The sequence below is a fragment of the Lepidochelys olivacea genome, assembly GCF_965140295.1.
Source record: "Lepidochelys olivacea isolate rLepOli2 genome assembly, chromosome: 3".
NCBI lineage: Eukaryota > Metazoa > Chordata > Testudines > Cheloniidae > Lepidochelys > Lepidochelys olivacea.
In genome coordinates this window covers 105,679,913-105,701,545 of record NC_140413.1, presented here as the reverse complement: position 1 = coordinate 105,701,545, position 21,633 = coordinate 105,679,913, and the positions used below count along the sequence as shown (strand labels likewise).

At 40.5% G+C, this 21,633-nt stretch overlaps 1 protein-coding gene across 3 annotated transcripts in view; it reads left to right on the top strand.

The window, feature by feature from the left end:
- The window catches only part of IFNGR1 (interferon gamma receptor 1), a 34,985-nt gene extending 13,922 nt beyond the window's left edge, over positions 1-21,063 (top strand). Inside the window, exons 2-7 of one of the 3 annotated variants that reach the window (XM_084622148.1) lie at positions 10,694-10,808; positions 11,051-11,223; positions 13,548-13,696; positions 15,053-15,230; positions 16,114-16,229; positions 19,792-21,063. In XM_084622148.1, the coding sequence (XP_084478274.1) occupies positions 10,694-10,808; positions 11,051-11,223; positions 13,548-13,696; positions 15,053-15,230; positions 16,114-16,229; positions 19,792-20,307 (1,247 nt within the window). In that variant the 3' untranslated portion in view covers positions 20,308-21,063. The remainder of the gene's footprint in view (positions 1-10,693; positions 10,809-11,050; positions 11,224-13,547; positions 13,697-15,052; positions 15,231-16,113; positions 16,230-19,791) is intronic. The other 2 variants (XM_084622149.1, XM_084622150.1) reach the window with 2 other exon arrangements.
- Positions 21,064-21,633: the final 570 nt, after the last annotated feature.

Genomic DNA, 21,633 nt, shown 5'->3' with positions numbered 1-21,633 from the left:
GCTTCAGGGTACTCAGCATGTCTTCAACATTTCTCTTAAGCCCAGTGTTGAGAACTTTGGCTGTGACAGTGCCATCTATTTTTTTATGATTTTGTTCACAAACTGTCATCCAATTAAGCCAGTTCTTGATACAGTGCTTAAAACAGTCCATTACTGGGTTCTATTGCACGTCTTGTGGAAGAGTTAGCTTGGTTCCTCCCACCTTTTTCAGAGCAGCTGTTGCAAAGTGGTTGTTACAGAAGTATTTTGCAATTTCAACAACATTAGCCTTTATTTCTGGAACACTGAAGTCTTTGGCTAGGAGGTGCATCAAATGAGCACTTCAACCGTATGTTAGCTTGGGACTCTCCAGTTTCTTCTAAATAATTTCTTCTCATCTTGGATACATTTGCAGCATTGTCTGTGACTAAGCTGCATGCTAGACATTTGAATTTTTTTTCAGTATGTTATAGTTCTTACTTATAGCTACTTCTTGTAAGTATTCTGCTGTGTGTGCATTTCGGATATATCAGTTGTTTCTGTAAGGAAGACACTCCCTTCTTCTGTTGTCACATAAGCACATACAACAGGATTATTTTACATTGCTCCACCCATCAAGACTCAGACTTAACAATTTCACCCTCTAGACCTCTTGCACACTGCTCAATTTCTCTTTCATACACTTTATCCAGCAATTTACCTGCAACATCTGCTCTGTTGGGGGGGACTGTATCCTGGTTTTAATGACTGAACCATGTTAATGAAATGTGGGTTCTCAATCATATGGAAAAGAGAGTTTGTTGCATAAGCAAACCGGGCAATTTTTTCATCAATTACCTTTTTTTGTAATCTGCTGGTTCTTATCACAAATTTATCTGTGGTTGTTTCTGGATGATGGAGTTTTTTTTTTTTTTCTTTTTGCTACAGGTGATATACTGTGGCTATGGTGACATACATGATGTGACTGAAACACTATCATTGGCAGATAACTGAAACTATAGAAAATGATGGTGATCTTGAAGGTGGATAGTCTTCAGAATCCTGTATGTTGAGGATGGATTCTCCTAAACAAAATATGTCAGTGCAGTTATTTAATTATTATTATCATACTGCTCATTTAGTATTACTCATTGCATTCACTGATACTCAGTACTACGTTAAAGGTGAAATTGTAAAAGGAAGATCTGCCTATTTCAGCTATTTATTTTTTTATCACAACTGCATCTAAAACGATAGTACCATAGAGTAACAGCTATATTTTTTGCTTAAATATGAGAATTCAAGTATAGTCCAGAAGGAAGACAGGCAGTCCTTAAGAAAGAAGTATGAAATAAAAAAAGTTTACCAACCTGAAGACCCTGCATGTTCAGACATGTTCCTTTCATGGTCTTCAACGCAGCTTTCTCCTGAGAAGGAACACTTCTCCTGATGTTTCATTCGGGCAAGTAGCCCTTGCATTTCTTTGTTGCACTGTTTGCATTTTGCATGCATGCCTGTCTTACCCATAGGTAGAGGAACTTCATTAAAATATTCCCAAACTGGGTCTCTCTTACTGCCTGCTGCCATTATAGGTTTTCCCTTCTAGTGGAAGAATGGTATGGTAGATCTCAAATCAATGAAGGCTACACTCAGAAAGACCTCAAGACTTCTGGAATATGAACAGTTTCACTTTTGTTTCTGTTGCCTGTCCCTCCCTTCTCACATTTATTTCCAGACTTCTTTTCCTTGTCCAGATCTATTCCGCCCCGAACAATCTTCTATTCATTGAACTTTCTGAAACTTTGCACTTTCAGAGAGAGGTAAGGATTGACTCTGTGTACACAAATTTGCAGAGGGACAATAGGGTTGAGGTCTGTTATTTCTCACCTCTGTATATTATTTATTTTAAAACATTTTTGCTGTTAACAAGTATGTTATCTCTGGAGACACACCTCCACATTTTTGAGAACTGCAAAACTAGGCATCTCTGATGGTATCTTCTAGACTGATCACTGAGTCCCATTGGGTAGATAGATTATTTAGATTAATCTTTCTATACAGAAGCCCCTTGAACCCCAGAAGATTGGGTTCCTAATCCATGAACTATTGCAGGGGTCCCCAAAGCGGTGCCCGCGGACATAGTTGTGCCTGCCGGGGTAGTTGTGTGCGCCCGCAGGACACCGCACCACCGAAACGCCGCTGCCAAGTGCGGACACCGTAGAACCGCCCACCGAAATGCCGTCGAAAAGCGTTGCCATTTTTCAGCAGCATTTCAGCAGGAGCGCTTCTTGTTGCTTCCGCATTTCGGCGGCAGAGGGTCTGGCACCCACCACAGTCTTCTGGGAGTAGGAATATGCTATTCCCACAGAAAGGTTGGGGACCAGTGAACTATTGGAACTCATTTAGAAAAGTTTTCTTAAACATTACATGAATATATTGTCTCATAGTATAGAATTAGAATTTATAATCCCTATTCCATAATGAGATATCTTTGAGTTTTAATTAAAATACATTGTAGCTATCTTTAGATAGGTTTTTTTCCCCTCAAAAAGCATTTTATCAAAAAATCCTATTTAAATTAAAAAATTTTTAAAAAATTAAAAATTGATTTTTATCCACCCTGTAGTACGGACACCTGCCCTTCAGTTAGATACGTTTTAGTTTTACTTGTACTTAACATTGTAAAAGATGGGAGTCTGGAAGGAGGAGAGAATTGGACAGGAATGAGAGAGGATTTTAGAGCTGTGGAAGTGCCTATTTGTAAGCACTTGAATTGTTAACATTAAGGCTAAGAAAATAGTTCTGAAAAGTCAAGAAATTCCATGGTAAATTGGATCATGTTGTATATTTACACGGGGTATGTCGTACGCCCCAGTTTACTGCTGAATTTCCTGACTTCTTTATGCTTGACTTCTCACGGTTAAATATGATTTTGCATCACAAATGTTGTTGTACTTTGTGTGCATTTTATTTAGATTTAAGGTATTAATTGGAGACTTATGTTTTGAGTAACCACTGTGTCTGTAACCAATATTGATTGGTGTCCCAGAATTGTGGCTAGACCAGCAGAGCAGGATGGGATATTGTAGAATGGAGAGATGTTTAATTATGTATTTTGTTTGTTTTTATATACCCCCAATGTACTAGTTCAAGACCATGATATGTTCTCTGTAATGTGTAGCAATAATATTCTTGAAGAGTGTGACTAATGATCATTTGGAAACTGCTACTTTTTAAGTATCATGATAGCTGGCATGCATGGTGAAACTTACTGTTAAGATTGTATGTGTTCTAATTGAGAAGGCCTTTGTTATAGTCCCTTTGGTTTTGTAGTCTTTGTTGGGCTGGGGGGATCCCAAATATCATCTTGAAGTGTTACCTTCAGATGAGATGGATAATGTGGGTGCGAGGGGTGGCTGGAGGTGGGAGGAGAGACAGAATCAATGAGGAGTTGAGCTGGTGAACTGGAACTGGCTGGGCAAGGAGACAGGCTGGGATAATGAGCTGAATGAATAGACTGGGACCGGTCAAGTGAGGAAAATGGGACTGGGATGAAGAACTAGGGGTGAGGAAGATGCATGACTATGCAAGTTGGAGGGGACGAGGCAGGAGGGGTCAAAGTTGAGGGAAATTCACAGATGAGTCTGTCGGGGTGGGCAAACTTCTTGGCCCAAGAGCTACATTTGGGTATGGAAATTGTATGGCGGGCCATGAATACTCATGAAATTGGGGGTTGGGGTGTGGGCTGTGGAGTGGGGCCAGAAATGAGGAGTTCAGGGTGCGGGAGGGGGCTCTGGGCTGGGGCAGGGGGTTTGGGATGTGTGGGGGAGTGAGGGCTCCAGGCTGGGGGTGTGGGCTCTGGAGTGGGGATGGGGATGAGGGGTTGGGGTGCAGGAGGGTTCTCTGGGCTGGGACCAAGGGGTTTGGAGGGCGGGAGGGGGATCTGGGTTGGGGCATGGCGGGGGGAGGCAGGCTCCTGGTGGCGCTTATCTCAAGCGGTTCCCGGAAGCTGCGGTATGTCCCCCCTCCGGCTCCTACGTGGCAACGTGGCCAGGCAGCTCATACACTGCCCCGTCCGCAGGCATTGTACCTGCAGCTCCTATTGACCACAGTTCCCGGCCAATGGGAGCTGCGTGGGCTGCACTTGGGGCGGGGGCAGCGTGCAGAGCCCCCTTGCTGCCCTTAAGCATAGGAGCCAGACGGGGGACATGCTGTTGCTTCCAGGAGCTGCGCGGAGTCACGGCACACACAGAGGGGGGCAAGCCCCGCACCCCACTCCACGGCTGGAGCAATGAAGGGGGGCCAAACCCTGGACTCCACGCCCTGGTGGGAGCTCGAGGCCAGATTAAAATGTCTGAAGGACCGGATGTGGCCCCTGGGCCTAAGTTTGTCCACCTCTGGTCTATGCCCACTACAATACACTCTCCTTGAGAGCCTGGAATGGAATCCATGATCCCTGAGTCTCACTATTCCTCTGCAGTTGTCAGCAAATAGCAGGTTTCACAGATAGTAAAGTGTCTCATTCCCTTCTAGTGCTGGTCCCCATAGAAGAGGACAGTCTAGTGCTGCTATTAGGTACTCCATTAGTTCAAGTGGCAGAAGTCTCTACAATGGACCTATATGTTCTACCCATGCTGATGTCTCCCATGCAGGTGTCAGTGTAAAGTCTGCACTCCAATGTTAGGAAATGCCAGAATTAAGATTACTTGCACAATCTTAATTCACCCTCCCTTGTGCATATAATAATATGTGATGATATAATTGAAGACTCATTTTTTCCCACAAGAGCCCTGCCTCGTTCAATGCACAAGATAGACACACTCTGGAGTGAACGTGTTCTTTAGTGAAAGTGACTGTAGGACCCCTTCTTCATTTGTTTCAGAAGTTGGAAGGTGGTGTGTAGTTAATGAGGTAGGGAACTGCAGGTAGAGAAAGGATGGTCTCATGGTTAAGCCAATTGAATGCTACCCTGAAGAATTGGATTCTATCCCTGCCTCAGAATTCTTGTATGATGCTGGGCAAGTCACCTAAACCAAACTTTGCACAGGCGGTCATTAATTGTGTGTACCTCATTTTCTGGATGCCTGACGTTAGGCCCTGGGGTCTAATGTGCGGAGCATTCAGTAGCTGCAGTTGTAGCTAATCTGAGTAGTGCTGTGAACATATAAAATGCTATATAATCCTAAGCATTCAGAAAATCTGTTTCTAGGTGTCTTAACTTGGACACCTAAAATTAATGGATACTTTTGATCTTAATCTTTCCGTGTCTCAATTCCCTATCTGCAAAATAGGAATAATACCTCTTCATTTCACAGGGGTGTCTAAATTAATTCATGAATGTTTATGAAACAACCAGATACCATAGTGACAAGCACCATAGAAAGCCTATGAGGGAACTAAAAATTCTGCGTTCAGAACAGAGTTCAAACAATGGATGTGAACAAGGGGGGGAACACATTGAAGAATATGGAGAAAACAACACATTGAATAGTTGCTCATTAAGTGAGCACAATCCCTCCTGTGCACTTACTGAGGCAGGGGGGTTGTGGAAAAAATAGTATATGATCATGTAATTAAAGACTATACATGTGCAAGGGGGCTGAATTAAGGTTCCACAGGCAGCCATAATTCTGGCATTGCCTAACTTTTCAGTGCTTGATTTTGCAACCTTAATATTTGTATGTAGTTTAACATACTATTACACAAATAAATGTGCATTTATATTCTGCATGGCTTATTGCACCAAGTATTGTATTTAGTGTTAGACATTTTAGAATAGATAAATACTTTGACACTTTTTTTTCTTGTGGTTGAGAATCTGCTGCTCTTTCCAATAACTGAAATGTCACATTGCATGTGTTAGAGAATGTCTAAACCACTTTCAAACCTTGCATATTGCACATATTAAATCTTTGTGGTCTCATTCTTAAGATGAGGGAAATGTTTTTTTACTTTCCCTTATTAGTATAATACGAAGCAAAGTCTAGGCTCTCTTAATGTACAGCCTCAAGTCTATCTGCTATGTTCTGTAAACAAAAATATAATCTGGCAAAGGTCAGGTTTGAGTTATGATCTATTACCTACATTAAAATAAGATTGCAAATTCAAACATTTAAAAGGTAGGAAATGCCAGAAGTAAAATTTCCTATTCAAACTTAATTTGGCGCCCTTGTGTACATGTATTATGATGATCTCTAACTACATGATCACAAACAGTTTTTTTTACCACGTGACCCTTGCCTTAATCAGTGCACAGGATGGGTGGTGGTTAGTTAGAGGAAACTATCCAGTGTTCTTCTTAGGCTTAAGGTTTGGCCTCATGCTCTATTTATTGAAAAGCATCCAAGTGCTATGCTGGATACAGAATTATTAATTTCTAATGCCTAATTATTAATTAGCTTTCTATGGTATTAATGATAATAGTAGGAAGGTCTTATGAAAGTATCTTCACAACTCCTCTAAGATAAGAATCATAGAATATCAGGGTTGGAAGGGACCTCAGGAGGTCATCTAGTCCAACCCTCTGCTCAAAGCAGGACCAATCCCCAACTAAATCATCCCAACCAGGGCTTTGTCAAGCCTGACCTTAAAAACCTCTAAGGAAGGAGATTCCACCACCTCCCTAGGTAACCCATTCCAGTGCTTCACCACCCTCCTAGTGAAAAAGTTTTTCCTAATATCCAACCTAAACCTCTCCCACTGCAACTTGAGACCATTACTCCTCGTTCTGTCATCTGGTACTACTGAGAACAGTCGAAATCCATCCTCTTTGAAACCCCCTTTCTGGTAGTTGAAAGCAGCTATCAAATCCCCCCTCATTCTTCTCTTCTGCAGACTAAATAATCCCAGTTCCCTCAGCCTCTCCTCATAAGTCATGTGCTCCAGCCCCCTAATCATTTTTGTTACCCTTCGCTGGACTCTCTCCAATTTTTCCATATCCTTGTATTGTGGGGCCCAAAACTGGACACAGTACTCCAGATGAAGCCTCACCAATGCTGAATAGAGGGGAATGATCACGTCCCTTGGTCTGCTGGCAATGCTCCTACTTATACAGCTCAAAATGCCGTTAGCCTTCATGGCAACAAGGGCACACTGTTGACTCATATCCAGCTTCTCGTTCACTGTAACCCCTAGGTCCTTTTCTGCATAACTGTTGCCTAGCCACTTGGTCCCTAGTCTGTAGCGGTGCATGGGATTCTTCTGTCCTAAGTGCAGCACTCTGCACTTGTCCTTGTTGAACCTTATCAGATTTCTTTTGGCCCAATCCTCCAATTTGTCTAGGTCCCTCTGTATCCTGTTCCTACCTTCCAGCATATCTACCACTCCTCCCAGTTTAGTGTCATCTGCAAACTTCTGAGGGTGTGATCCACACCATCCTCCAGATCGTTAATGAAGATATTGAACAAACCTGGCACCAGGACTGACCCTTAGAGCACTCTGCTTGATACCAGCTTCCAACTAGACATGGAACCATTGATCACTACCCATTGAGCCTGATGGTTTAGCCAGCTTTCTATCCACCTATAGTCCATTCATCTAGCCCATACTACTTTAACTCGCTGGCAAGAATACTGTGGGAGACCGTATCAAAAGCTTTGCTAAAGTCCAGAAATAAATGAGTTCTCCTCATTTTACAGATAAGGAACCTAGGCTATAATTTGAAGTGTTCACTAATTATGGTTGCTTCCATGTTTGGATACCTAACTTGAGAACTAAGGATCCATTTTTAGAGTATTCTGCATTTTTAATAACTGTATATGTTCAAAGCAATGTACAGACACTAACCAACTGCTGCCAACACCCCTGTGAAATAGATGGGTAAATATTATACCCATTTTTAAACACAAGGAGACTAAAACAGATAATGACTCGTGCAAAGCCACAGAGTGAGTCAATGGTATAACCAGAATTGAAGCCCAGGACTTCCCAACTCCACATCTTGCTCCTAGAGGTGCTTAGCAGCTGCAGTTCCCATTGACTTTACTTGTAGTTGAGTGCTCAGCAACTCTGAAAACAAGGTCTCATGTCTCAAGTTGGGTACCCAGAAAATGAGGAATACAATGTGAAAATCTTCATTTAAGTGACTTACCCACCATCACATATGCAGTCTATAGCAGATATATGAATGGAACCCAGTTCTCCTGGGTGGCATTCAGTTGCCTTTGAAGGCAGTCCTTTCTCTTTCTGCAGTCCCCTAACTCCTCCTCACTCTCTCAACACCTTGTAGTTCTACAGTGGATGAATCAGATGTCCTACAGACAGCTGCATTCACTACACAAGCCTGATTCACTTGCTGAACGCTTTCCAGGCCTTCTAGGTATCTAGCATGGACACCTACCTCTTGAGCTAAAGCGACACGTGGTATCGGTAGTATGCTGTCATCTTATATGAACCAGCTACTAGAGGGTGATGGTACACATAGTTTGTCAGAGCTTACATGACTACTTGCCAGATTGCAGAAATACGTTGGAAATGAGAAATCCTGGGTTGTACTCTTAACTCGGGGGGAGAGGGGGAATATAGGCTTGTGATGATAAGACAGCACAGCCAGCTACATAGTTTGCATATTCTGAAAAGCAGTGTGACTAAGTGGAAATGCTATGAGACACGCATTCTGGTCCTAGTTCTGCCTTTAATACCTTTAATAATAAAATGTGTGAAAAGCAAGGCTCCCTTAATTTAGGATTTATCACCCCATTCAGGGAGCATGTCCAATGCTTTTGCTGTGATGTAGGGATCCCTATAGGCTGGACTATGTTGGAGATTAAACTTTGGAGATTTTAGGAGTAAGTAAACCTCTAACAAGCTCCACTGAGTATGTGCAAATAGCATTTTTCAAAGACTTATAACTCTGCTGAAGCTGGGTAGATTTTCATGCTTAATGTAAACAAACTGAAGGAGAGGCACTCTTTAACAGTTTTTGAGTTGTAGTAATGATAGATGTTACTTCTCAACCAACAGAGGCTATAAACACTTCAAATAGATGTGATTCCCCCCCCCCCCCAAGTTGGTGTCCCTCTTTAAAGGTAAGGGAGGAGACATCAAAAAGCATATAATTTTTTGATCACTTGGGGCCAATATGCTTTTGGACAGGTCAGTGCCTTTCTTTCTTTGCTTATGTTCTGGCTATCTGTTTCAGGTGAACAGCGATACTTCTAAGAGAAACTCTTTACATCCTCTATCTTGTAATCGTTTAAGTGTCTAAGCATGGACAGAGCCTGAAAATCCATTTCCCTGGGCAAGTAGGAAGTTTTCCTAAACAGGTGTCATCAGCTTATGCAAAATTTAAGTTTTGTGGTTTGTTTTTTTTTCCTTTAAAAAAGGTAACCTCTCAAACATGAACTCTGTGGAAAACAATGCAGTGTAACCTTTCTGTAGGCTTGTCTATGTGAGGAAAGTTGCACTATTTAAATTAAGGTGTGATTTTTATGGATTTATTTTTTTAACCCATTTATGCCTGGTCTAAGCAGGCCTTGCACTGTTTTAACTAATAGTCTGGTGTTTGGGGTTTTTTTTGTTTGTTTTTGGTTTTGTTTGTTTTAAATGCTGATGTAGTTAAACCAGTGCAACTTTGTGTGGACACTTAAATCAATTTTAAATCTGTCTTCTACTGATAACTTGTTAGCATATTTACAGGGGCAAGTTAAGTCAATTTAAACTTGCTAATATTGGGTTTTGTACAAACAGTTGTACTGAATTATTTTAAAACTCTGTTAAATTGGTGTAACTTCTGGGTGTAAACAAGACCTAGTCTGCTTAGGACTCCAGTGTTGCTGCTGCTCAAAGCTGTTAAAAGCTATAGCAGACTAACAACAAAAGTCTTGTCAGTTTTTTCACTGCTACTGTTCAGAACCCTGTAGACAGTAGTAGCATTGAAAAGAATTGTGTTAGTTTCACTGCTTTTAGGAATTACGAGCTCAGAGCTAGAAACTGAAGCCATTCACTTAACTGGGGACCCAAAAATGGAGACCAGAAGATAGAATAGTGAGGACACAAACCCCTTGCAGCAGCCAAGAGGCTGAAAGGAGTAGAATAGTGGGGATTCGACAACCATCACAGGAGCTGACATCTATGATTAGAGAAAGAAACAGTAAATGCTCCTCTTCACGTCCCACAGGCAGCCTTTGAAGGTGGGTCCCGTAACAGCATCATCCCCTTACCCAGCAGCTGGAGGAATAAGAGATAGTGTATCCCCAGGGCCATTACCCCAGCCAGTGTGGGATGGGGCTTCATCTTTCATATTTGCCTTTAGTTATTAGGCTTAATTCTTCTTGGGATTCAGGAGCTTGATATTTCCAAACCCTCTGTGTGAGTGGGATGATTGGCAGCAGAGTTTGTGTGTGGTGTCCGGTTAATGAAATCCTGTAAGGAGAGCGAGAGAGAGACCGCCCCTTGAGTGGAGGCAGTGGAAGAAGAGACAGAATATATACTGGAGGTGGGAGAATGTAATATAGGAAAAGAGAGAGAAGAAAGAGAAACTCTGAGGCATTCAGCGCAATCTTGGACAAAAAGGATTAACTGCCTTTTCTTGTAAGAAGAACAGCAAATCAATCTGACAGACTCTGCCCTATTTGTGTAGGCAACAAGCAGAGTCTTATCTCTAATGACTTCTGAAGTAACTTCCAGTAAATGCATTGTCTTCTGAATACTTCAAGAATATTGATGGCTGTTCTCGTACATCACACAAAGCTATTCCGTCAAGGTACTGATTGTTCTGTTTGATTTCTTTTTTTAGTGCCTCTGCCAACAAAGGTTGAAATAGAATCCTTGAACTTCCATACTGTATTGCACTGGGATTACATGAGAATGCCTACAACCCCTCGCTTTACTGTGGAAATCAAACCTTATGAGTAAGTGTCTGTCTTGCATTATATCTTAACCTTATTTTCTTTAAAAGGTATTCATGTAGTGATTCCTTTGATTTTGCCATATCTCCAGGAAAGTTTTATTTCTACACAGTGAAATCATGCAGTCCCTATGAAATTCAGTATGAGTGTAAATGAAGACGGAATTTGTCTCCATTCTAACACCTGTATTGTGTAATACATTGACTGTAAAAATTACATTAATTACTCTTTAATCTATTTTACAGGCTAGGGAAATATAAGCCAGTCAGCACCTGCATGAACACAACAAAACATTATTGTGACCTCTCTAATGAAATAGAAGAACTGAGTCAATCTTACTGGGCAAAAGTTACAGCTTTCATTGAGTTAAAAGAGTCTGCGTATGCTGAGACCAAAGAATTTGTTCTGCGACGGGATGGTAAGTTTAAATGTAAACATAAACTTTACATCTAGAAAAGTGATTTGAGATCACTTCAGATGAATTAATAGTACTTCTATTAAATTTAAAGATTAATATAAATATATTTCTGGTGCAATATTGTACGTTTGGTTAAGAATATCATAGCAGTAACTTGGGGTTTAGGATGAAAAACGAGCATAACAGTTGCTTAGGAGCACTCTTTATAGGCAGTTACTTGTATGGTCCCCTCACTAATGTCTGAGCACCTTTCCAAATATTTTTTAAAAAGAGAAGTGGTGCTGGTGATGCACTCAGCGGCATGCTTTCCTTATTTTGCTACTGTCCCAATGCCCCAATATGGGGTAGGGAGACCACTGTTGTGCTTGGAAAGTACTGCCTTCTTACACATCCCAGATGTTGCTGTATTACAATGCTGGGTGAAATGATCCCTATTCAATGTGGCTTCAGTTATCCATCTTCTGATCAACCAAAACTGTTACCTTGAAGCGGAAGTCCCCTGTCGTATGACTGCAGAGCATAATGTCCTGTGTGGAAAGTTATGCATTGCAGTCCTTATGCATATAACAACCTCTTTTTGGATTATCCAGATACATTTAATGTACTTTTTGTAGTTGGATAACTAAGACTGTACTGCATATATATTTTATAATTGAAAACTGTTTTGGGCGTGTTCAGAATCAATAGCATTTCATTTAGATTTACACCAAAAAAAAAAAAAAAAAGGGTGCCACATGCAAGGCCCTTCGCTTATATAAATTTTAAACTTTTGTATAAACCTTTCCCTAAATCCTTTAAGTGCCCAATCCTTGCCTTAAACTTAGGTGTCTTGAGTTCTTAAAGCTGTTGCCGATTAGGGTAGTCTCATCACATCCATTTCCAATGCCTAATCTTACATAAATCGATGCTACCTTTTTATGAGCAACTTTCTAGCCTGTTGTCCTGATAATTCCTGAGATTGTTTTTCATATTTAATAATCTTTGTTTTAATGTCGTGGTCTTAGATTCTGCATGTACTTGAGTGAAATCTCATCAGTCAATAGTACCTTATTTTGTGCTTTAGTCTCATGTATACATGACTTGTTTTGCTTTTCTAATTGCTGTCAAAGAGCTGAATTTTAAGTCCTTATATGTGGAGAAAGTTACACTGGTTTAATTAAAATCAGGGATGGGCAACTGGCAGCCCTGGGCCACATCTGGCCCTCTGATTCATTTTTATTTGGCCTGCTAACCAGGGGCGTAACCATGGGAAGGCCAGGGTCAGCTGTGTTAGTACCCAGGCCCACCTAAATCTGAGCCTGAGGAGGCAGCTCTTCCAGTGTCCAGAGTGAGGAAAGGGGCAAGAGGCTCTGCCAGCATGGAGCAAGAGCATGGCCAAAGGGGCGAGGCTCTTTCCACTGCCTGGAGGAGGTTGTTCCCTGGCACCTAGTGGAGGCAGCAGGTTTCCAGTTTTAGTAGTCTTTCTGCCTTCCTGGAGATCATGGAGCTGTATGTGGGTAGGCAGATGTATTTCACATAGCCCAGCATGGCAGTATCAGTGGAGGATTTGCTGCTCTGGCACACGTTCTCAGAGCAGCAGCCAGGCGAGCTGCCCCAGGACAGCAAGGACTGCTTCTTCCTCGACCACAACAGCTTTATCTTCTGCTATATCCTGAAGCCTCTTTGACAGGTCATTTTAATTTTTTTTAAAAGAGTTTGTGGATTTTGTGGCCCCTGGCTACATTCAAATTACCCATCCCAGTCATTTTTGTACCAGTGAAAACTCTTATGTGAAGAATTTTTGTTTATTTGGTTTGGTTTAAAAGTGGCTTGTTACAGTTTAGCTTACATCTGTTCCTAGTTAATGTAGCTACACTGTGGGGTGTGGGGGCCGAGCCACCCTTTAACCAAAATAACGATGTGTAAGCACTTGTAAACAAGCATCGCATCTGTCCAGTTGCCATATCCTTTTTCTTGTTCAGTGCCTTAACCTTTGCCCATTTAGACCATTTGACACTTTTTTTAAAACCTCATCCATATGTTTACATTTTTCTATGTTAAGTTTTAAAAGTCATCTGGGAGACATTTCTGCCCAGTGTCCTCACTGGTACTGCCCATTCATGATAGATTTGTGCCCATCCAAAAGCATATATTCCGTTAACAAGGACTCAACTCCTCAGCATCCCTCCCATCGAGGTGTGTAATCACTCTCAATATTCTGGCATGTCTTTGGAAACAATTTTTTCCTCTTGAAAATGAATGATAAATGCCATATCTGTTAGCCCTACATTTGTCTTTGAATTCTGTATCAAATCCTTCAACCTAATAGTGAACCTTTGTTTCAGGAAAAATAGGACCACCTACTCTAAATCTCTCAATTGAGAGAGACCAAATCAGGGTTGAGATTCGCCACCCATATCGGAAACTTCCATCTGCTGTTAGAAAATATAAGGACTTCACGTACAAGGTGTTTTTTTGGTCCAGTGGAGAACTGGTATGTTTTAAATTGAAAGTTTCAGATTGTATTTTGGCCTTTTTTACAAAGATACATAGTTTTAGAAAAGGCATATATTAATAAATAATAGGTTTTTATTACCTTAAATTACACACACAGCCAAGAGAAATTTCTTTAAACAATTTTAAAACTACTAATGATGCAAAAGTGAATCCCTGAAACGTTGAATGTGGAACCTTAACCATAGCCCTGTCCTTTGAGTATCCACTGCAGTAATCTTTAATCATGTGGTCACATGCCATTATTTCTGTTGGACCCCTGCTTTATTAAGTGTGCCTTTTGGACACCTAATCCATTTAGGTTTTTCTTTCATGTCCCTCATTGTGATGATTGAGAACCTTATATTGAATGGAGGGAGCTGTTCAGTATTTGCTTTTATCTTCATAGATAAATGTGTTTGTCCACTAACTCGTTCACTTATCCTGTCCAAATAATCAGTCACCACTGTGGATTCAGAGTACCTCCATTAACTTGTATGAATTTACTGCATGATAATGACACACCGAATTTGACTCCGTATAAGGCAAGACTCAAATTTTCTTCAGTGCGTTGAGCTACCTCATTCACTGAACACCACCCAGTCTGCTCTGCACGCTGAATGAAGCAGCGGCCCTCAGGGGAAATGTTTTAGTATGATCCAAAAATTGGTGCCAATGCAAAATTGAGAGATTGGGGGTTTTTAAGTAATCTAAAAATTACTGTACTCTGTGTACACATCTACATCCTTGATTTTGAAATCAATGCAGATTTTCACCAGACAGTTTAAAGGCACATATCCAGTCTAGGGACCACCTCTGTGGAAGATTTAAAATTTATATCCCTATCAACTAAGCCACTAAAGCAATACAAAAAAGCTTGCAACACTTTTTTTTAACAGTAAATGAGAGCTTTGCTCTCAAAAAATGTTAAGCCATTTATGCTCAAACTTCCATTTAAAAAAAGAAAAAAACTGTCTTTAGGTGGAAACCAGTTCAGTCTGACGGGAAAGTTTCTCAGTTATAAGCAACTGAAAGAGCCTCAGAATGGAAATGTTTGAACATCAATGGGATTTAAGAGCCTAAGTCATTTAGATGCTCTTGAAAATTTTACCCATGGGCACAATGGTCTAATATGAGTTCTTAATAATGCTAGAAGTTAGAGCTGTTGCCTTGCAAATAGCTGTTAGTTGAGATGTACAGCTTTTGCAGTGCACAAAGATGCAGGAGCCACAGGTCTGATACTCAGCACTTTAAAAGTTATCACACTCTAAGGTGACAATACTGTCTTTACATATTGAGTCAATATTGTAAGTTCAAAGTGATTAAGGGTCTGACTCTAACTTTACTTTTCTTTCAGCCCCAAGAGCTTGAAGCAGAGGAATGTAAGAAGCATACATGTAGCATATACATTCCAGTGTTTTCTACCGGTTCCACCTACTGTGTTTCAGCTCGAGGACGTTCATCGATGGTTTCAGATCGAGGATTTTCCAAATCAAATGAAAGTTGCATTCATGTTCCTTCAAAACAGCCACTAGGTAAAATGATTTATAAAAATCTGATCCATATTTCTGAAGACTTGTAACTGGTATTGTATTAACGTTGTCCAGCAGTTGTATGGCTGTCATTTTCTACTTGATTTGTACCATAATTTGTTTCAGTTGCAGCCAGACAGTTGTGTAATTTATTGAATAAAAAATGGACCATTAAATTAGTTTTTGGAAGACAGACTTTGGAATTGCACAAGTGACATTCAGTTGGAAATTTATAACCAGTTAAAATGTGTAGGCTTTCCTGGGTTTAAGGTAACCATAAGCTTGTGATACAAATATAAAGCAAGTGTCTCCCCTCTCCCCCCAAACTTAAAAATGAGTGAGGATGGCTAATCTTCCTTACTATGTGTTTTCTCAACACTGGGTTTTGAATTCTCCTGCCTTTGGCATTCTCTCATTCATAACTCTTGGGACAGCCCCATCCTCCTCCTTACAGCAAACTTGGGCACACAGGAGAGCTGAGCCCAATTCTGTGTAAGAGACCAACTCCACTATTACCCCTATGTCTGTAATCAGTAGTTCTACAATTCTTGTGTTTTGGAGCACTTTGTTTTTTAAAAATGTCAAGTTATTTATCCACATTGAATCTCTCTAAAGAGCAGAAAAAGCTACAATTTGCCCATGCATTCCTTGTCCTTTTCATAATTAAAGAAAACATCAATAAAAAGAAACCCTAAAGCTGTTTTTTAAAGAATTCTCTTGGACCAAATCATACATTTAATTCCAAAATATACACTCAATTGTGAAAACCCTAATTTGTGGATTTAGTTGCGCTAAAGGTCGTGTGCCATTTCTATTTTATGATTTTTGTGAAAGAGCAACGTCCTGTTTTCCAAACCTCTCACTATATTTTGCTTTAACTTTCTAGACTTAAAAAGTATTATTATTGGTGTTACCGTTGTCTTTGGCGTTGGACTGATTTTTGCAGTGTATTGTCTTTGCAAGCAACTAAAGAAGAGAAAAATTGAACTACCCAAGTCTTTGGTAAGTTTACAGTACTGTTCAGTAGCACATTTGGTGTCAGTCTGTTATTGTGTAGCACATTTTAATATCTAACAAGCTTAGTCTTATAGCTGATATTTGTATTGAAATAACTAGTGGGCAACATGTAGGAGAAAACAAACATCAGTAAACAAAACTGCATACTGTATAGCCACAATATTAACTAACTAAATAGCCTTTATTTGTCACAATATCTGTATGGGTTCTTAAATTAAATTCTTTGCACTTGTCTTATCCTTCCACCATGATGTTATATGTGCTCTGAATTTATACACCAGTAAGCTTTTTACTCCAACTAGATGCTTTGTATTTCCTTTAATACTAGACTTTCTCCTTACTAATGAGTTTACTCCAGTAGACCAGGTTTAAGTACTCAGGGCATGGCTACACTTGCAGCTGAAGAGCGCTGGGAGTTAAACCCGCCTTCGGAGACCGCAGCAGGGAAAACGCTGCCGAGTGTTTACACACTTAGCTGGAGGCACACTGGCGTGGCCACATTAGCAGCTCTTGCAATGCCACAAAGAGCAGTTCATTGTGGTAGCTATCCCAGCATGCAATTGACTGCAGTGTGCTTTTCAAATGAGGGGGTGGGAGTGGGGTGGGGTGGAGTGGAGTGTGACAGAGAGTGTGTTGTGTGTATGTGGAGGGGGTGAGAGTGGGGTTTTGGGGTGCTGAGTGTGTCAGCATGATGTCTTGTAAGTGCAGACCTTCACACCTCCCCCCCTGCTGCCGCCTCTCTCACACACTTACAGCAAGCAATATTCCACACTAATGGCTTGCTTTGTACCGGAGCAGATAAGCATGCCGGCTGTCAGAAACAAACGGAGCTTTGAAAGGGCATATCCGCATTCCTACAGCCGATTCCAAAACAATGACAAGAGTGGCCACTTGACTTAAGGGGATTATGGGACTTTTCCGGAGGCCAATCAAAGCGCAGTAATGCAACACCTCATTCACACTGACACTGGGGCATTTCAGCCGAGGCGCAACAAGCATTATGCTTCTCGTGGAGGTGGACTACCAGGAGCGCTTCAGCTGCAGAGTCAAGGCGCTCTAAGTGCCTTGCTGGTGTGGACGGGTTGGAAGTTAGGGCGCCTGGGGCTGCTTTAATAAGCTCTAACTTGCAAGTGTAGGCAAGCCCTTAGTATCCATTCTTAAAACATTAACTTATATCTTAATTGCACTTATTCTTATGTTACTGGAAGTGCATTTGTGATGGGAGGAGTGGTGCTTAAGTATGTCATGGGAGCTGGACTCCTTGAATTGCTAAATTCTTTTGAAGTCAGAGTCATATTTTATAAGGAACCTTTAGACCTAGCTTCAGTAAATCTATCGGGTGATAGGAAACATCTGCTTAGGGGAGGTTTTTTCCCCTTCTAATTACCGCCTTGTTTTATGGCAAGAGAAATAGGTATGTCTATGGGTATGTCTACGCTGCAATTAGACACCTGTGGTTGGCCCATGCCAGGTGACCTGGGTTAAGGGGCTGTTTAACTGTGGTGTAGATATTCAAGTTCAGGGAGGAGCCTGGGCTCTAGCACCATGTGAGTGGGGGAGAGTCCTAGAGCTCAGTCTGCACCCCAAGCCCCACGAGTCCAAGTTACCTGGCCAGCCACTGGTATCTGATTGCAGTATAGACATACCATGTGTGTACCAGGGCTTGCTTTGTTCAAAAACTAACTGCAGAGAAGTTTATTCTACTGTCTGTTACAAAAGCCGTAGCTGCAAGTACCTCTCAGCATTTATAAAGAGAGCCTCTGTCACCATAGTATCCATTGCTAACATGACTGTGTAATGTAGAGGCAGTATAAAGAGCTATATTATAACACAACACTGCAAACTCAAAGGAATTCAAGACTAGATGATGATAATGGTCCCTTCTGAACATCTGTTAAGAACAACATCAAGATTAAGGCTCCCTTCCTCACTCATAGGCATAGTCTACTGTTAGAAAAAATTTAGAGATCTTTGACGCTGGTGCTAAAATGTTGGAAGCTGTAATATAGCCATCATGCAGATGTTTTACCCATTATCGCAGATGCACATTTTGTTCTCTTGTTGCTAATAGCTTTTACAGAATTTCATTTCAGTTTAATTCCCGTGGTTCATATTCAGGCTTAAATGTGGAATTCTCTCTCTTTACCCTCCAATTATAAGAGAGATTGGAGTTGGATTTGTAGCTGCTCCAAGGAACTAAATGAATTTCAGAGCATAACATTATTTTAAGAGTGAAGGGAGGAGCTCTGTGTTTACACAGATCTCAATTCCTATTTCTATCTAGTGTATATCTAGATCTTAACATCCAGTTTCTTAGTACCTGAGAGGGAGTTAATTCTGATTTGGTTCAGAATGTAGAGACTTGAGCCTTGTGTTCACTCCAGGACCAGGATACTTTTAACATGTTGGACTTTTAACTATTTTGTGTCCTCTTAGAAGTAGCAATGTAAGATTCTCTTCCCCACCCCAGTACAAAAAGTTAGGGATTAACTACAGCAGTTCATAACTACTTTGAGATACATGAATACTCCTGATCCCTGGTCTCTCCCTATATTTTCTGTGACTGTTCTTTAGCAGCTTTAGACCTTGAATACTTGTCTCCATTATAACAGAAAGAAGTGACACATATTTAGAGAGTTAAAATCAGTTAAGGCAAGTTAAAATCAGCCAAAGCATATCAGGTGCTCTTCTTGTGGATTAATTGTCAAGGAGAAATATCACTTTTAACATACCTAAAGATTATAAAAGGGATGTTTTAGGGCTCTAATGTTGTTGTAAGACTGAGATTATGTCTACATTACGGACCTTACAGCAGCACAGCTGTACCGCTGTGAGGTCTACCATGTAGCCACTCTTTGCCTGCAGAAGAGAGCTCTCCTGCTGGCATAATTAAACCACCCCAAAGAGCGTTGTTATCAACGGGAGAGGCATAGCTGTCCACACAAGCACTTTTGCCAGTGAAACTTACGTTGGTCAGGGGGATGTTTTTTTCACACCCCGACCGATAAAAGTTTTACTGACAAAAGTGGTGGTGTAGACAAAGCCTAAATAACCTAAAAAGCCCAGCTTTCTGCAAGTGAAGTAGCTGGGCTGGAAGTTGGTGGAAAAAAATGGCTAGTTTCTGGATTTGACTTCCTTTGTAGCTGAAGCTTGTAAGATTGCTTAAATAACAGGAGTAAGAGGAATATTCCCTGCTTTTTCCTCCTCCTTCCTTCTCGTTTACATACCACTACTTCTTCTAGTCTAATGGGTGATGAAACTTCTTTTAGGTCCCTGCTAGATGGTTGTGGAATTTGTGACATCTCACCTAAAAGGTCCAGCAGGTCTGTTGATATCAAAGCCATACACTGATGTCAGTTGCTGATTTCCACTTAACTCCTGTTTGAATTCAGATTTCCTGAAAGGAAAATGTAGTTAAATTATCACATGTATCCCTTTTAAAGCATTATTTTGTCTTGCCTCTAAACTTTAATTTATAGAGTAAACTAGATTATCATCAGAACACGTAATTTATGTATAACTAAAGTACCTCCTCTTTACTTTTAAGGTCACTGTGGTACGAAATTTGAACTCGCGCAACGTTTTAGAAACGAAACCAGAAGCAAAATATATCTCAGTCATAACCTCATCATCATCCAAGCCAGTGTCGGTGAGTGACGAGATAAACGTGATAGAACAAGTAGACCAAGTTAAAGAAATACGGACCCCTAATTCTGAAGACTGCAGTGAAGAATCAGATACTATCAGCTCCCAGGAGATATCAAACAAAACAGAAGAGATGGCTATCCAAGAAAGCATTGCTGAAATGACCCCTGATGATGAACAAAGCCGGAGAGTGAAAGAGAATTATTTTCATTCTAATAGTAGCCAAACAGAGTTAAATAGTATTCCTTCAAACCCAGAGCCTTCCGACACTGAGGTGCAAGAGTCCCTTGTCCTAAAGAGCTGCAACAAGTTTTCTGGTTATGACAAACCTCATGTACCAGTGGATCTCCTGATAGATGTTGGGGAAGAGGAGTCCGTGATTGCATATAGGCATACTGATGAAGTGCGTGAGTCATGAAGAGAATCATTGAAGACTACAGGGAGTCCCTTTTGGTGTCCACAACATAGAGATTTAGAAGTTTATGAACATCTTAGTCCTAATGGGATTATCAATGTGACTTCTTAGAGCAGACTCTTAAAATTGAAGGGGACTCAAATGGAAACTGCAACTAGTGTTGTGTCTGATGATAGTGCAGAAAAAGGGGAAGTGGCTCTATATCTCACGTTAAGCTACTTGGTGGTTTTGCCTTTGAGATTTTCCTTTAGGCTATTAAAGAACTATCTTTATACAAAGGAAAGATTCTGCAGTATCTTCTAAATGAAGTGCATTGAAGAATCGTCTATATACCATATCAGTATGGTATGGCCATACTCCCAACTCCATGGCCGAGAACAGATTATATTGGAGCCTGTTTTGTAACTAGAAGTGCTTCTGCATGGTGGGTCATAAATTTGTACATCTGCACTAATTGCAAGACAGTATGCCACCCCTTCAGAAAGCCCACATTCTACATTTGCACTTATTGAAATAGCTATCTCTTGTGCTTATAGCTTTATCCATGTTTTGTATACAGAAACCATATTGTGCAATCATGTCTTATGCTCTGAGAAATCTGTATGTTAGCATGCTACCTGACCCTCATTGAAAAAGACTATTTTTGAACTCTTATCTGCACTATTTCTTGAAGAAGCAATACGGTTAAGGCAGTTATTAAAAATGTTTAGCACTTTTCCTCTAAAGCATTTTTATCCTAATTCTTAAAAGAAATATGTGGTTTGCTAATAATTCCATTGAACTTTGTGGAAATAATAACTGTTTTCTTATCAAATTAAAAATGCCCATTTAATAGCATTTTTTCATCTTCTTGAGACAATGGAATATTTTTTGGTAATTTGATGTAGTTAATTAGATCCCTTGATGGAACTCTGAAGCATGAAGCTATCAAACTGAAGATAGAAAGTTTGGATTTTATATTTCAATTCTTTATTACTATTTAAAGGCCTCTAAGGCTAGATGCTTGCACTCTAAATATAGTTCCTCCTGTAGACACTATCTTACTGTGTTGCCAGAAGTGTTTTGAAATGGATCCAAATGAAGCTAGGAAACAATACAGGAAAAAGGCTGGAAATACATAATTTTGCAGGTATATACTATATTCATAGTAACATTCATCTTTATTGAATGGGTGCATTGTGTAGAGATATTTTGTGTGTTTTGAAAATGCTTAATTCTTGCCAAAATATTTGCACTTTGGCGCAAACTGAATGTTTTAATGGGGAACCATTAGTGAACTTTACCAAAGAACAATAAATGTAAAGACAGATCTTTCACTGACATGAACAC